This window comes from Siphateles boraxobius, unplaced genomic scaffold (genome assembly GCF_051911475.1).
Source record: "Siphateles boraxobius isolate OS27281-9 unplaced genomic scaffold, OSU_SipBor_1 25, whole genome shotgun sequence".
In the NCBI taxonomy this organism is placed as follows: Eukaryota; Metazoa; Chordata; class Actinopteri; order Cypriniformes; family Leuciscidae; genus Siphateles; species Siphateles boraxobius.
The window spans coordinates 19,655,526-19,672,308 of NW_027508866.1; the positions used below are offsets into that span (position 1 = coordinate 19,655,526).

The following is a 16,783-nucleotide window of genomic DNA, read 5'->3' on the forward strand; positions in this document are numbered from 1 at the left end:
TTTATTGATATGTCTAAACTTTAACTTTGATGCAGTTTGTTTGTTTAAGCACATCATTAAGAAAAGAAGCTAAATATAGCGAAATTAAATGTTGCTGTCAATGGATTCGTCCTAAGGGTATACGGAATGACCTACTTAAAAGATTCCATTTAAATAAATCCTGCAGAACGTGGACGTCATGTATGATGTATCAATATATGAAATGTTCTTAAACTGCATCAGTATAAACACAACTCTGCACTATTCGTATAATAAAAGTTCGTTTATAAGTGACTGGAACACAAATGTAAATTTACAGGAATGCTGATGAAAAACATGGCAAACAAAACTGTATTCCCATGTACAGCTGTTGGTTTGTCAGTTCCTAAACCATAAACACATATTAAAAATAAGCATTGTCTTATAATTAATTTTGAACCCAAAATGCTACTTTGGAAAGCTGCTTTACACGCCAAATGCTGTAAATTATGCTTTAATATCACATTGGAAATTATAACTGTTATTTGGCATTATTCATTGCACATCATAGCATTACCTACACCATGATTTACCTGCAAAGTTTTTTTCTATGTGTAAAGACCTAGCTATTTGCAAGCAAAAGTACAATTGAGTGTAGCATACAAAACTGTACATTGAAAAATAGTTATGGCACTTTGAAAAGCGATATGACAGCAAATGATTATGAGGGTGCAATACCAAAAACAAGTCATATCTCTTAAGATAAATATAATAACAGGACTTTGTTGACACTCTTTGAATGACAGTACATGACAGAACCACAGCTGATCATCCCGCACCAGAAACTGGTAACCAACTGGTGCAAATAGGGCTGTCAGTTTAGCCTGCTGATCTGACTGTGACCAAGTTTTGCAAGAAAGCATGTTTGTCTTTTACAACAGCTGGATCACTGTCCGGTGCCCAAAGTTCAGTAGGTCATGATGATAAGCTACAGTGTCCTGTTCAAAGAGTCATAGGTTACAGTCAGAGTAAACCATCTTGCTCAAAAGCAGAAGGTAACAGAGAGAAGTCAAAGGGGGCAAATTTGACACCTGTTCCACTGTAGAATTTGTTCTGAAATTCCACCCTGCAAAAAAAAACTAACAATGAAACAACTTTTAAATGTAACAAAATATTTTATATTAAATTAATAAAAAGAATTATAGATTGAAAACATTATGTAAAATCCTAGAAGATTTTTTAATCCCACAAACCATTTTTATTAAACCTTCCCCTATCTGAGGCCGTGCGCTCACCAGTGAAGACGCAGAGCATGGAGGAAAGCGGACAGACCCTCCATGATCAGGAGAATGGAGACAGTGAGCAGAGCGAAGACACTGAACACAGGCACAAGGAAAAGCACACCCAGTCTGGAGCTCATCCTCAGACCCAGACGCATCACCATCGCCCACAGTACCTCTGACAGCTCTAATATAGAGACAAATGCAATATATCCACAAACAGTCTAGAGAAAATATTCATATGCCCATGATGCAATGAAACATGCAGGTTTTTCAATGTGTTTTCTGAATGAACAACCAGACACTCACGGGCGTGGGCGAGACTCAGGGCCCAGAGACGCAAGTAGGAGGCTGTGTTGGAAATGCAGCCCAAACAGTATTCTATGGTGTGAATTGCTTGATGCAGGAATACATCTCCGAAATCAAACTGCCAGTGAACAAACAAGCTGTTAGCGACATTTATACAATGAATAAGTAAAATCATTGGGTCTGATTCAGTCTGATTCTGAGTGTGCGTATGCACAGATTTTTTGTGAATGAAATCTGTGTATGACCATTTTCACAAACAATTTTCATATTAAAATTTATTCTAAACGTACAAAAAATATAAACCCTAATCCAAAACCACACATACATACACACAAATCACACTCTGGGTGGCCTCAAATTAGTGTTAAGATAATTATTTGTATACATTTATTTACAGTACCCGTCAAAAGTTTGGAAACATTAAGTAATCCATTTATTTGATCAAAAATACAGTAAAAACAGTAATACTTCGAAATATTATTACAATTAAAATAAATTGGTTTCTGTTCTAATACATTTTAAAATGTAATTTATTCCTGTGATCAAAGGTGAATTTTCAGCATCATTAGTCCAGTCTTCAATGTCACATGACCTTTCAGAAATCATTCTATGATAATGTCTTATTATTATCAATTTTGAAAACATTGTGTAAACCATGATACGCTGCCATTCAAAAGTTTGGGGTACGTTTTTTTTTTAAAGAGAGAGAGAGAAAAAAACAGCAAAGACATTTGTTCTTTTGAACTTTCTATTCATCAAAGAATCCTGGAAAAAAAAATTGAATCACAGTTTCCACAAAAACATTAATCAGCACAACGGTGTCTAACATTAATAATAATAAGAAATATTTCTTGAGCATCAAATCAGCATATAAGAAGTATTTCTGAAGGATCGTGTGACACTGAAGACTGGAGTAATGATGCTGAACAGACACCAGTTAAATTGTAAGAATATTTCAAAGTTTTACTGTTTTTATTGTATTTTGATCAAATAAATGCAGCCTTGGTGAGATTAAGAGACTGTATACTTCCAAAAACATTAAATTACCTTAATGATCTCAAACTTTTGACTGGTACAGTGTATTGTATACACTATATATAAATATATATAAAAGAGTAAGAAAAGCTTGAGTTGCGAGGTTCCGCTGCATAGAAAACAACTATTTGTATGTAGCTAAAGCTGAGTTTGTATTAAAAGTGTTTGAACTGGTTTTGAGGATGGCACACTTTTTATAACTCAAGAGTCTTGCTGTGCGCAATTTTTTGCATCATGTATTCTAAGAGTGACAAAAGCTTGTGCGGAAAGCCCTTATATGGAGACGGTTTGGGACTGTTTTATGCAAACGACTAACCTGTAGTCAAGTCAATGTTGTGAATTAAGTTACATTTTTTGTAAGAAGCTCTACTGTGTGTACAAATACAAAATAATCCACGCAATTATTAGTCGATGAGACCCACTGTGTTTTAATGGTGATTTTATGTGAGATAGGTCAACTTTAACCTCCGGAGGCTTTCCTGAGTCACTTAGTCCATCCTCTTCATCATGGACTACAGACGGTGACAGATCTTCTTCACTCACACGCCGAACTCTCTCGTAGCCCTACACACAAAGTGATAGCCTCTTTAACCAGGTCATCATGCATCAATATATCAGGATGCATATACTATTACACACATAACAACATACATCTGAAGACCACATTTGGGTCAAATCTCACAAAAAAATGTGAGTGACATTTCACCCGAAGAAAAAAAAATATTGAATAAAAAAATAAAGCCTTCTTCAGGATTAAGTTTTATTTTTCATTGTGATTTTCTATATCCAAGTAAAGTTGTGAGATTAATTCGTTTTTTTAGAGCCCTAATAATTTATGAATGTACCATGTGATATCTTGACATCAGATACGAACACATACATACACAAGAACACAGACAAACCCTGTGGACCCCCAGTCTCTTTCCACCATGATGCAGCCAGTAGAGGTAAAGAGGTTTCCCGAGCAGCAACACTGGCACAGACAGCAGAGCAACCACGACTAGAAACACCTGCAGTCCCATCTGTTACAAGAGGATTAACACAAATGCAGTTATCAAGCAGACTGACTAGTCCTCCCACACATGTGCACAGACACACACACACACACACACACACCTGCCCGGGGTAAAGCGGTGTAGAGGCATTCCCCTGCATTAGGAACATGTCGATAAAGTGGATGAGAATACTTGGAGCCAGCCGTGAGTCTTGCACTGAGAATGCCAGCCATTTGTAAAAGATCATGAAGACCAAGTACCCAAAGAGACAAAGTAGAAAGAGCAGCTCAGGAAGAAAGACAAGATAGATCTTAAACTTCTGTCGGAAGTGCCTGTGAATACACAGAGAGGAAAAGAGCAAAGACAGAATTTATAGAGTATAAGAGCATAGAGAGCTTAATGCAGAAAGAGTTTGATTAACAACCGAACCTTTTGATTAAGACCTTTTCCGAAAATATGTAAGGAACTATATATTTTCATGTATAAATTTATATTGTGGAAGAAAAAATATAAATATGAAATCATAAAATTGTTTCCAACATGAAATACTTGGCAAAATGAATACATTTGTATGGTGTACTGAAGCCAAAGCAAATTATTTAAAAACAATTGAAAAAACAAGGTCAAATATTTCAAATTTTGCGGGCAAAAAAAGGTTCAATGTCTATTGTCAATAGTGTAGCATTGTATAAAGCACAGATCACACAGAAGTCACTTTCAAAACTACTGTGTGTGTGTGTGTGTGTGTCTGTGCACACTACTCGCACACTTTTTGAAGTACACGCTCACTTTTTGAAGTCAAGAACTCGCAGTTTTTAAAATGAAGTACTTGCACACTTTCTGAAGTCAAGTACTCGCATACTTTTTGAAGTATTCACCTATTTTCTGAAGTGAAGTACTCGCACACCTTTTAAAGTGAAGTACTAGCATACTTTTTGAAGTACTCGCATACAATTTTTTTTAAATCAAGTACTCGCACACGTTTTGAAGTGAAGTAGTCGCACACATTTTGAAGCGAAGAACTCCCACACTTTTTGAAATCAAGTTCTCACACATTTTTTGAAGTCAAGTACTCGCACACCTTTAAAATGAAGTACTCACAGTTTTTAAAGTCAAGTACTTGCACACTTTTTGAAGTGAAGTACTAGCACACTTTTTGAAGTCAAGTACTCACATACTTTTTGAAGAAGTACTAGAACATTTTTAAAGTCAAATACTCATATTTTTTGAAGTGAAGAACTCGCACACTTTTTGAAGTCAAGTACTTGCACACTTTTTAAAGTCAAGTACTCGCACACTTATTAAAGTCAGGAACTCACACACTTTTTGAAATGAAGTGAAAGTGTAATACTTGCAGTGAAGTTCTTAACAAACAATGAGTGTATCTTAATGATAATAAAACACTGCTTTGGAGTCCCCAGACCCCAGTTTGTAAACCGCTGCGCTAAATGACTTGTTTGTATAATAATTAGTAACAGAACCTTTACCATTACAAACACAAACACATTTATAAAATAAATTGCTCACTCACAAGTGGTTAAAAACACTGAGCACCACCCCAAAGCTCATGTGGATGACTCCAATGATCACAGACATCTTCATCTTGTAGGAGTTGAGGAAGGACAGGCGATTCACGGCCATGTTCCAAATCTACAGGTCAATAGAACATGATAAATCAGAGCTCTGCAAACAATATCAGCGAATTACTCTGAGCTGTAATGTACTATTTCAGGATGTGGCTGCCACCCACAGAAGACTGCTTCATAAATCAGAGAGTGTGTACTCACTGGATCAATGCCCAGTGGATAAGGCCCAGAGAAAACACCGGAAACGTTTGGATTCAAGGTGAGTAAAGTATTCATTTGTAGAGTTTCATTTCTATTAAGAGAGTAAAAGGGGGAAACCAAAAGCATCCAATGATATGTATGATTATTTTGGAACTTAAATAAAATAGAAATTTTGCTGCAAGCAGCAATGACAGGCTCAAGCACTATACTGCCACTGCACATGGAGGCTCTAGGAAAACTATGCACATGCATTTAAGCAAGTAAATATTTAAGCAAGAATTATTCCAAAGTCTGTTGTAATTGCCACACTTCCTGTTGACGCTATGACTTTCAGTGCTTGGATCCTAAAAAATAATTACATTAAAGTCATGCTTTGCAAACAAACCAAACGGTTTCTTATAAGATTTGTGTATTTTGTGTCTTACGACCACTCCTGTTCTGTGAACATGGCCTTGACGCTCCAGGCTGAGCCAAAGATGTTGAGGGATTTGGAGAAACAGTCATTATAAATGAGTCCAGTGTATAAGGAGAATAATCCCATCATCAGTATGATGTATCGCCCATCAAAAAAAGTCGTCCAGATCTGAATAAAAACAAAAATGTATTCAAAAACACATTTGTACTGCCAATGCATAATCACAACAGCTCAATGCACGTTGAGCTACACCAAGGCTAATTGCAATTAGTTTAATTAAATTTAGTTACCACTCTGACCTCATTTCCTGGACGTCTACGTGGGTGGTCCTTCTCAGTCAACACCATCCACAAAGCACAAAGTGTCATGACTGCACCATGACCAACATCTCCAAACATCACCGCAAACAGAAAAGGAAAGGTGATAATGGTATAAGGGGCTGTGAAGAAAAGAGTAGAAATAAAAAAACTGAACTATAACACTAGACTCTTAAAAATAAAGTTTCTTAATTGGCATAGATGGTTCCATGAAGGAACTTTAACACCCATGGAACCTTTCCATTACACAAAAGGTTCTTTATAATGGAAAAAGGTTTTTCACATTATTAAAATATTCTTCACACTAAGAAAAAAGTTGTTATTTTAAAAACTGCTCATTGAAAGGTTCTTTGGTAAACGCAAAATTGTTCTTCTATTACATCACTGTGAAAAACCCTTTTAGGAACATTTGTTTTTAAGAGTGTATGGAAAATTTCGGTCTGTTCCGGACACAAAGACAATGCACACTACCGTTTTTTTTATATATATATATTTTTTTTAGAAATTAACACTTTTATTCAGCAAGGATGCATTAAAGGGGACCTATTATGCCCCTTTTCACAAGATTTAAAAGTCTCTGATGTCTCCGGAATGTGTCTGTGAACTTTCAGCTCAAAATACCCACAGATAATTTATTATAGCTGGTCAAATTTGCCCCTATTTGGGTGTAAGCAAAAACAAGTGCTTCGGATATTCCCCAACAACAAAACTGGAGAATGTTACACAGCCAAAATGTCAGAAATTGCCAGTGGCGGTGTTTCTGAATGGTTAGCGGATAAATTCATGTAGTTGTTGTGGAGTTAAGTTGATTTAACTCATCGACTAGCATGTACCATTATGTTAATCTAAAAACCTTTCAGGGGCTTCCATCTACTCTTACGTAAGAGTGCTGTTCATTTGTACATTTCATTTTTAAATGTTAGTGACTGTTCTGTCCTAAAACTATCTAATGGTTATTGTTACTCCTGCTGTTATTTTTTGGTCTTGCTGTTGCTTGCAGGCCTTCAGACTCCTTTAGTGAAATAAAACAATGCTTGTGTCATGAACACTTTAATCTTTTACGTTTTTCCTCCAAAAACAAACAGCCTGGTATAACAAACAAACTTTCGAATAGACATTCAAATGGTAATTATTAGTCTAAAGTCAAGATAACTTTAATTCCTTAAGTTAATTAATTCTGCCTGGGGTTAATGCGTAAACTTGAACACAAATAAAACTTAATTTCAAACAGGCTGAAAGTGTGAGCATTTGATTAATTTGTTGGAGACGTAACCAAGAATAGAATTTAATTTACATTTACCTTTCAGTGCGGACATCCTTATAAAAGTGGATTTTGCATAATAAGTCCCCTTTAAATTGATTAAATGGACAGTAAAGTCATTTATAATGTTACAAAAGATTTCTATCTCAAATAAATGTTCTTTTGAACTTTCTATTCATCAAATAAACCTAATCCTGAAAAACTGTATCACAGTTTCTACAATAAATATTACACAGCACAACTGTTTTCAACATTGATAATATTCAGAAATGTTTCTTGAGCATCAAATCAGCATATTGTAATGATTTCTGAAGGATCTGTGACACTGAAGACTGGAGTAATGATGCCGAAAATTCAGCTTTGATCAAAATGAATAAATTACATTTTAAATATTACTGTATAAAATATATTACTGCCAGTATGGCTAATGACAAGCAATATGGACCCTTTTTATGAATCCTGACAGCCACTAGTCACTACATGCTTTCATGAATATATGCTTTAAGAAATTGCTTTAATTCCTAGTGTAAGCCTTCTCAATCAAGCTGATGAATAATAGTTGGTGGTCTGCACTTACCCGGGCTTGCCTCCCTGTAGTCTCCCACTCCATAAGCTTCCACTATACTCTGGAAGCCCGAGGTAAACTTGTTGCTCCTCAAAAGTGTCGGCGGAGTGTCGCTGCTTGGGATACGGTTCACGAAAGATGGGACAGTGGCATCACCTTTTCTCTATTAAGAAAGTTAAAAGAGGCTGCAGTTATAGCACGCATCAGTAGAATTGTCTAGAAGCCACATTAACACTTCTCGTACGTCAATAGGTTGGATAAAATCAGACTACCGTCACATGAGAACGATTGTACTCACTGAGCCCTCCTCCAGCGCACGCCTCAGGTTCGCCAGGTCACTGACCGGACACCATACTTCAGCGATGAGACACTTGTTGGTGACGTCAAAGCTGCAGAGGTTGAGGATGTGATAGATTGCTTTCATCTTCTTCACTTGTAGCACCCATGAGTGCGCTGACTCGGACGCCTTATGCAGGACCTGCTTCAAGTAATCCGCAGTGCGGTGCAAAACCTAATGAGCAAAGATCGCTTCATTAATGTTTAATTTATGAAATCCCAGGTTAATAAAATTACGCTAATCCTCCGGTGGAAGAGATAACGTCAGCATTATTATGCAGAGGACAAACCAATGACAGTATACAACAATCAATCCTCCCCCCAAGGAGACACTGAAGGCACTTGGTAATGCAGAAGACATACGTTTTGTAAGTCTTGGATGCGTGTCCTCAAGCTGTCCATCACGTCGGCTCTTTCCTCGTCCGTTTCAGGGTGGGGGTAGAGATGGCAGTGGTAACTGGTGTACACAAGCAAAATCATATAGCAAAATCCAACAGGACCGTGGCAGTCTTAAGAGCACAACATGCTCTATTATACCATCTGCAAAAATACTTTCATTTTTTCACTAATGGTCAGACACATACTTCAAATGGATGTCTTTAACTATTGTGTAGTGTCTCACTGTTTTCAGGGTTTCGCACCACAGGCGCCATGTTTAAAGATGGTAGGTCAAGTTAAAAACAGTTCCATTTTCAGGTCAGTGACAAATTGGGTCAGTGTTCATGACGCAGAAAAGATCTTGGACAAATCTTTGAAAAATCTTAAAACACATGTGCCAAGTTCTTAGAAATGTACTACTTGTATTCATGATGGTTTTGTGTTTTTATCCCCATGAAAAAAATGACTGAAAAATAACCATAAAAATGTCAAATAAAAAGTACATTACCACACAAAGTACTGGGAAAAAACTTTATAGTTCGGATATAAACACTGATGTATAAGGTCGCTATCAAAATAGAGAAAATCACCTTTTGAAAGTAACATGACAAGATTGTATGGATTACATTGTTACACCAGTAGGGGGCGACCAGTGACTGTTAAAAAATGTATTTGTCCTTCAATCACTCTGATTCATCCAGTAACGAAAAGCAATTGAAATCTTTATGAGTGAGTCATTGAATCATTCATTCAAACTGAATTTTTACAAAAATAATTAAAAATTAATTAATTATTTTTAATATAGACTTCAGCAACTAACATTTTGTCAGAACCTCTATTAAATTACATGTTATTTTGTTTATTTTTGTTCATAATCATGGGAGATTCATGATCGACTAAAATCATGAAACAAAATCGGGGTACACAAATTATCCAGAATTATTCAAGGTAAAACTTTTTTCTTCCCTTTTTTTTATACAAATATCATGATTTTTTTTTTTATTCCTAATAATTACAATTAGACTTTTTTGGGTGTGATAGGATATTTTATAACCTGAACTAATCTTGCCTTGTCATAAAAATGATCTTACATTTTAAGCGACTTATTGACTTATTTTTTCTGCATGTTAGTCGCACCACATGACGATGATTTGGCAGAATTTTTTTTTTAAATAAAGCACATTTGGTAAAATATTTTTTACAAAGAAATAATCATAAAAGATTATGCCAAACTACTTTGTTTTACTTTTTGTTTTCTTTAAGAATTTCATCCTTTTAATGAGGCATTATAATTTCAGCATGGTTGTATCACCCAGAAATGTGAGGCTTTATGCCACAAAAAAAATATCAAAATGAATTTTAATTCAGTAATTAAAAAATGCTCATCAGAGAAAATATGTATTCAAGTCAACATTTTTTATATAATTTAGAGTTCAGAGAGACAATGCTTTCATTTTTAATGCCTTTTTTGTTGAAATAATTACTTAATAATTACTTCAAATAAATTAAAGTTAATTGTTTAATTGACAGCCCTCACATTAATAATAAATTAAATATAAAGGCGAATAAAAAAAAGAATGCATTCGTTGCGTTCAAAGTCATATACTGTCTGACGTATGTGTCCAAAGACCAACAACTAACAGATAGTGCAGATGATATGCAGGAACGTGCTATGTGTGAATGACCCCTTAAAAGGTGAAATAAGAAGAATGAAGTCTCCATCTAGGCCTTCACTTACCAGTCGCAAATTTTTTGAACCTTCTGCCCAATCTGGTCGCCCCAAAAGGAGATGAGGAACACTACATTCTTATTGATCTCCCCCTGAAACACGTAAACACAAGACAGCCTCCGTAAACAAACTGGTTCATCACTCTGAATACATTAGCACGCTTTGGCTGTGGCAGACGGTTATGATCTAAAACTGTGAAACAAACACAGAGGCATGTTTGCACCATGCAGCATATTCTGTTAAACCAAATCATTTGGATATAACTACAGTTCTAAGTTTGCATACCGTGTCAAGATCCACCAGGCTCTCGTCCACCTCTGCGTAGCTGAGGATGGTGTAACCTTTACAGACCCGCCAGAGCATGCGCTCAAACGCCTCCACCTTCACCCGCTGAATCAGTCCTGAGATAAACCTGCAGCACACAAACATCACACACACGTAAAATACAGGCAGCTGTATGGATCTAAACTGAGACACAAGGATCTGTTTAAAAGATATAAGAGTGTGTACTATGACGAGTGAGTGAGACGCTTTTAGTGACTCACCCGAGTTTGGCGCCCAGTCTCTGCATACCGGTGCAGCCTGTCACTGATTCAGTGTCCAGAGACGGGAACTCTTCATACTGCGGGCCCAGGGCTTCATGCTAAACACACACATGCACATTCACACATTCAATTAAAATCTGACAGCTACAGATAATAATCTTCCTCAAAAAAAGGTTTATTGTAATATTACTTAAATTGTGATCGGCCAATATATATTAGTTAAACCAATTAATCAGCCAAAATTTGGCCATTTTAAAATTATTAAATTTGCTTGATAAATGTGTCTTAAGTTATGACTTATTAACAGAATTGTGTTTTATCTCAAAATGTAACAACAGCCATGCAAATGGTTTTAAATGTTTATATTTATTTATACTAGCGCTGTCAAATCTATTAAAAAAAGTTTGTAAAAAAAATAAAAAAATGATATATATATATATATATATATATATATATATATATATATATATATATGTGTATACACACACACACACAAACTGTTATGTTAGATGCGATTAATCAATTTGACCACTAATTTATTTTTTTAATTATTATAACACATTTTAGAGAAATATAAAAAATATTGTATAAAATAATGTTATTAAAATAATAATACAAATATTTATTAAAGATTTCAGCAGCTTATTTGCTTTTAAATTGTATTATATCAATTAGAACTGTAAAAATATATATTTTTAAGCACCTCATTTGCGATCAATACATATATATATATATATATTGACATCCGGCACAGTACTTTATAGATAATGAAACCATTGTTGGTCAACCATAGAACATTTACATAAAGGAAAGCTAACATTTCCAAGGCAAATATAACACAGATAGGATTTGATCCAAGCTGATCTTCTCACAGAAAATTGGACTTGTAATATGTTTTTCCAACATAAACATCACGTGACTCTCAGGCTGTGTCTGCTCACTGTATACTCACAACAACAGGACTTTAAGTCACTGAATATGTCGAATAGGCCACATTAGTGTGTGTTAAACGAGTGAACGGGACGCACCCTGGAGCGGCTGTGCATGAACGTGTGTGTGATCCTCAGCATGTGTGTGTACTCCGTCAGCTCCAGCAGGTTCCTCTGGAGCTTCTCTTTATTCTTGGCCACCTCGCTGAGCTCCACCTCAAGCCGCTGCAGTTGCTCCTGACAACAGCCAATGACTTTCCATCAGTCATGTTAAAACACATCATACTTACACAATCAATACTTATAAAGGTCTCTGAAACAAGACACACCAATCAATAAAACTCAGCACATAATACTACCCAAAACAATACTTAGCTCACTAAACAGGCCATGATAAAAAGTCATGGGTATATTACTATAAATAAAGACTGATGAATCTGCCATGCATAATCAATTTCCTCCATTCACCGGAAGCTTTCTCTCACCACATCACACACAATCAATCACTCTTGGCAACTTGACACGGACAATTACCAACACTGGGTCTTGATGCTCTTATATACAATCAATTACTACAAACCACTTTACACATGGCCATTTAACCAAAATTATATGCTCTATAATTCAACAAAACCGAATGGAAAAAACGTCCTTCCTTTTTAAGGGTCTATAACCTTAAATGCCTTAAACATTGTGTTATATGATGCAATATTTATATGATTTTTCAAGCAGCATCACAATAGCGAAATTTACATTCACGTCAGACACTGGAATTCATTCGGCGTGACCATCAAAGTGCATTTTGGGTATTCTCGAGCCGTTGAGTGTACATCAGTTGTATACTCGTTATTGCGTTTCATTATGGGATTGAATGAGTGCACGCAATAACGTCTACTATGGTTTTGGACACCATTTCAAATGGCTGTCCCCTATAGGGGACATTTCGGGGGCGATTTCAGACACAACCAACTTGTTTCATCACTGGATGAATCTGTTTTTGAATGAATATCTTGAATGAATGATTCAATGACAAATATATTTTTTAACAATCACTTGTCGCCACCTACTGGTGTTACGATGCAATCGATACATTCATTATTAGAAGCACCAAGTTACTTTCAAAAGGTGATTTGCTCTATTTTGATCGCTAAAATATCAATGTTTATATCTGAACTATAAAAAACAGTTCTTCTGTGATAATATGAATATTTGTAACAGATATAATGATACTGAGTGGTTGAAAAGACTGTTTGTGAAGCTGTTTCATACCTATACATGAATGATAACTGCTCGCTCCGGATCAGCGGCAGCACGAACGCAGATTTGAATGTTCTGGTGTGATTTTTTTCAAAGGTTTAATAGAATTGTTGTCATTTAGGAATAATATCGTGTAGATCTTTGAATCGAGATCACAATCTTTTATCAATTAATCGCGCAGCTCTAACTCTACCCTCAGTAGTGTATTGATGTATGAAGCACTGCTCACACAGAAGTCACTTTCAAACCAAGCAGCTTTCTGTTGGTGAACATAGCGAAATCTGGCCGTTGTGAAATCTGCATGGGGAAACCTTTCATCCTCAAGCCAAATTCATGGATTTCGCCAGTGAAAATTCAACTTAATGGTATTAACTGAACTCAGACCCAAGATAATATTTATGAAATAGAAAAGGCCTGTTTGGCACATTCACCTTGTCTACTAAAACAGTCAATATCTGTAAATCTCAGCACCTACCATGATCTCTAAGACATTTTTGGGTGCAGGAGCAACAGGAGGGACTTCAGCCTCTGGCACTGCAATATTAGCCTTCCTAATTTCTCTCAGCAGATACCCTATAGATGACGGAAACAAAGAAATGGTGTTTTAAACACACATCACATACTGTTACAACAACAACAAAAAGGAGACCAATACATTTACCATTTTTATACGACCACAATTCAGATCAAAATGCTAAATTCAGAACAAAGTCTGTTCTAATGTATAAAAATAGTCAGTTCTGTGTCGGTTTCTCGTGTTACTCCAGCAGAACTGCTGTGAAATTATTCTATTTTTGATCTTCTTCATTTAAACTTCATGGGTTTGAGGAACATACTATTGAGGCTAAAATGGAAGGAAATGTATTGCAAAATAAAGGAAAGTAATTGTAGCCTATTTGTTAGCACTCTAACAGATATATTTTGAAGTTCAAATATTCTCTGCTGGAGAGGTTGAGAGATTGATCTAAAATGTACAGAGTGCTCAATAAAGATCCCTTACCCAGAATCCTCTCCATCTCCTCACATCTCTTGATCTCACTGACGAAGCGGCGCTGGAAGGAGCTGACGCTGGGGTTGAGCTGGAACAGGTCAGATTATGACTTATGTGTTTGACATTACAAAATATTACAATCTAGAGGCAACAAGACAAGGCTGTTACATTAATCTAATGATATTTGTTCATGCAGTATTGGGTGATAATCAGGTCCCATATGCGGATTAACAGGAATTAAATTGACAGTGTCATTGCGATGGATGAGGAATTGAGCTTTTCAAAAAGGACAAAAATCAACATAAAATCATCATGAATGTGGTTTATACAACTCATGAACTATATTTCAAGTCTTCTGAAGAAATCTTATTGTTTTGTGTTACACTCTAGTGAGCTGGTAACCAACCAGATCCACTGAATCAGCTAGATTTGTGAATGAATCATTCAGACCGGTTATGAGTTGGATCGATCGATTCACTGAGTAGTTCTGATTCAAAGGAATTGATCCAATCAAATATTAGCTGTGATTAGATAAATGATAATTTAATAATATCTTACATGGTTTGTTTCTCACACAAAGCTATCAAAAGACTTGGAAAAGAATGTGTACTTTTGAATAATTTATTGATGTGTTTATTGTCATTTTGGAGATTTACAGCACCAATCCTCTCTCATTTTTATTTGAAAAAGTATTTTAATTTTTTTAATTTTTATTACAGAAGTAAGTAAGTCATATGATTTTGGAACAACATAAAGATGAGTAAACAATTCTGTTTAAGGATGGAAAAAACGTATCTTATTTCAGTTATAGTTGCCCAGGCAATATTTCTATTATGTATTTTTTTGACTAATATTTATATTTTATTTGAGCTTTATATAGATTATTGAAAATAATTTTTAATAGTTTTAGTTAACAGCAACAACGCGCTTAATTTTAAATGTAACAAATATATAAGCTGCACGCATAATTAAAGAATTAGCACAATTTTATTTAAAACAAAAAAGTCTCAAAATTATTTTATGAGGACTACGCAGACTGTTGCCAACAAAACAGTAGGTCACACACATACATGAACAAAACATGGCCCACATGAAGTTGTTAATGAGTGTCAAACACCCTCTGGCTGAATAGAAAACACAGGCTTTTATAACCAGACTTACTCTGTTTTTTAGCAAGTAATTGATCCAGCGCATCAGCTGTAACCAGGACATTAAAGGGATAGTTCACCCAAAAATGGAAATCCTGTCATCATTTACTCACCCTCATGTTGTTCCAAACCTGTATGAGTGTCTTTCTTCTGTTGAACACAAAAGAAGATATTTTGAAGAATGTTGGTAACCAGACAGTTGATAGAAGCCATTGATTTACATAGTAAGGAGAAAAAGAAAAAGAAAACTCAATGGCTACCTGTTTGGTTACAGACATTCTTCAAAGTATCTTCTTTTGTGTTCAGCAGAAGAAATTCATACTGGTTTGGAACAACATGAGGGTGAGTAAATTGTGACATTTTTGTGTGAACTAACCATTTAACCTGGCTGACACACAACGGCCTCTGTCTGACCAGGCCAAAATGTGCACACTTTAACATGCGCTTCAAAACGCATAGCAGCAAACTAATAAGGGTAGCCAGGTAACACCGGTTAAGGTCAGTTCATTCACTCAAATCTGTCTGCTCTGAGAATAAAGGTTATGGCTCAGAGTCTACCTAGATAGCATTTTTGGAGTCCAGAAGGTAGGCAGCTCACTAGGTTTTGACACACAGGTTGTCAAAACCTTTGCCGAGTCCAAACTTACATCTCGAAATTCGACCAGTCCCATTTCTCCCAGTTCGCTGATGCAGTCGTACGCCGAGCCGGACTGCAGGAACAGCTGCGCCAAGCACATCTCCTCACTGCGAAAGCCCGAGCCCATCTTCTCTCTCCTCTCTCGGCTACCTTGAGCACTCAATCCGCCTCTGGCCTTTGCGATTCACTTTGCGACTGTCAAGTGTTCAACTTAAATCGCATTCAATCCCAATAAATCGGACTAAATTGACTTGTTAAGCACGCATTCTGAATTACTGAAGATTTTATGTCTGACCGAGTCGGGATGTGATTAAATTGTACCTAAAATGATTAACCTATTTGTAGCAACCTAGCGAATATTCTCGGCATTCTCATGAGAAGTGTGCATATAGCCTACTACAAATTAAACTGCAGATGTAAATAATATTGATAAAGTGTCTTACCTAGCTGGCTGCAGAATAATAATCGATAGGCTTGTACCTTTAATTGTCGTCTTGCCATTGAAGCGACAGAAATAGCGTGAGAGATTAAGGTTACTGAAGGAGTGTCGACATAAAAACAACTAAACACTATCTAGATTTAAAATGTACGAATACAAGGAAGCCTTGATGTTGAAATAAATCGCATAATAAAAAGATCACTCCGGTATAACACAAACCCTGCCGGTGTTACAGATTGCGCCCATGGGTTGCCATATACTTCGTTAACAAATCCCCCTTCTTCGATTTACGAAAACATTTTAAACTTTGAAAACGAATTATTTATTGTTTTGAAAAATAGACACATGGCATAAATATATAGTACTATATGATTTAGAAAACTGTTCTCTAACAAAAACCGGTCTTTAAAATTTAACAGCTCCCTAAGAATCGGTGTGATTTAACGGACAGAATTAAATGAATTAATATAAA

General features: G+C 35.9%; 1 protein-coding gene across 4 annotated transcripts; it reads right to left on the bottom strand.

Annotated features, from left to right (window-relative positions):
* Positions 1–243: 243 nt before the first annotated feature.
* Positions 244–16,565, bottom strand: atp6v0a2a (ATPase H+ transporting V0 subunit a2a). 4 transcript variants are annotated; one of them, XM_077243058.1, is made up of 21 exons: positions 16,316–16,565; positions 15,883–16,067; positions 14,097–14,175; positions 13,572–13,669; positions 11,939–12,076; positions 10,911–11,008; positions 10,651–10,777; positions 10,375–10,457; positions 8,622–8,715; positions 8,221–8,433; positions 7,935–8,085; positions 6,079–6,218; positions 5,790–5,947; positions 5,365–5,455; positions 5,109–5,227; positions 3,699–3,909; positions 3,467–3,604; positions 3,048–3,146; positions 1,548–1,665; positions 1,254–1,425; positions 244–1,084 (listed from the first exon to the last, which is right to left on the bottom strand). In XM_077243058.1, exons 2-21 carry the CDS (start codon positions 15,997–15,999, stop codon positions 982–984), a joined length of 2,547 nt encoding a protein of 848 aa, XP_077099173.1. In that variant the 5' UTR covers positions 16,000–16,067; positions 16,316–16,565; the 3' UTR covers positions 244–981. The 4 variants fall into 4 exon arrangements, with proteins under 4 accessions (XP_077099173.1, XP_077099175.1, XP_077099174.1 ...); XM_077243060.1 differs by having other exon boundaries at positions 244–956; positions 1,050–1,084; positions 3,485–3,604; positions 15,883–16,565; XM_077243059.1 differs by having other exon boundaries at positions 3,485–3,604; positions 15,883–16,565.
* Positions 16,566–16,783: the final 218 nt, after the last annotated feature.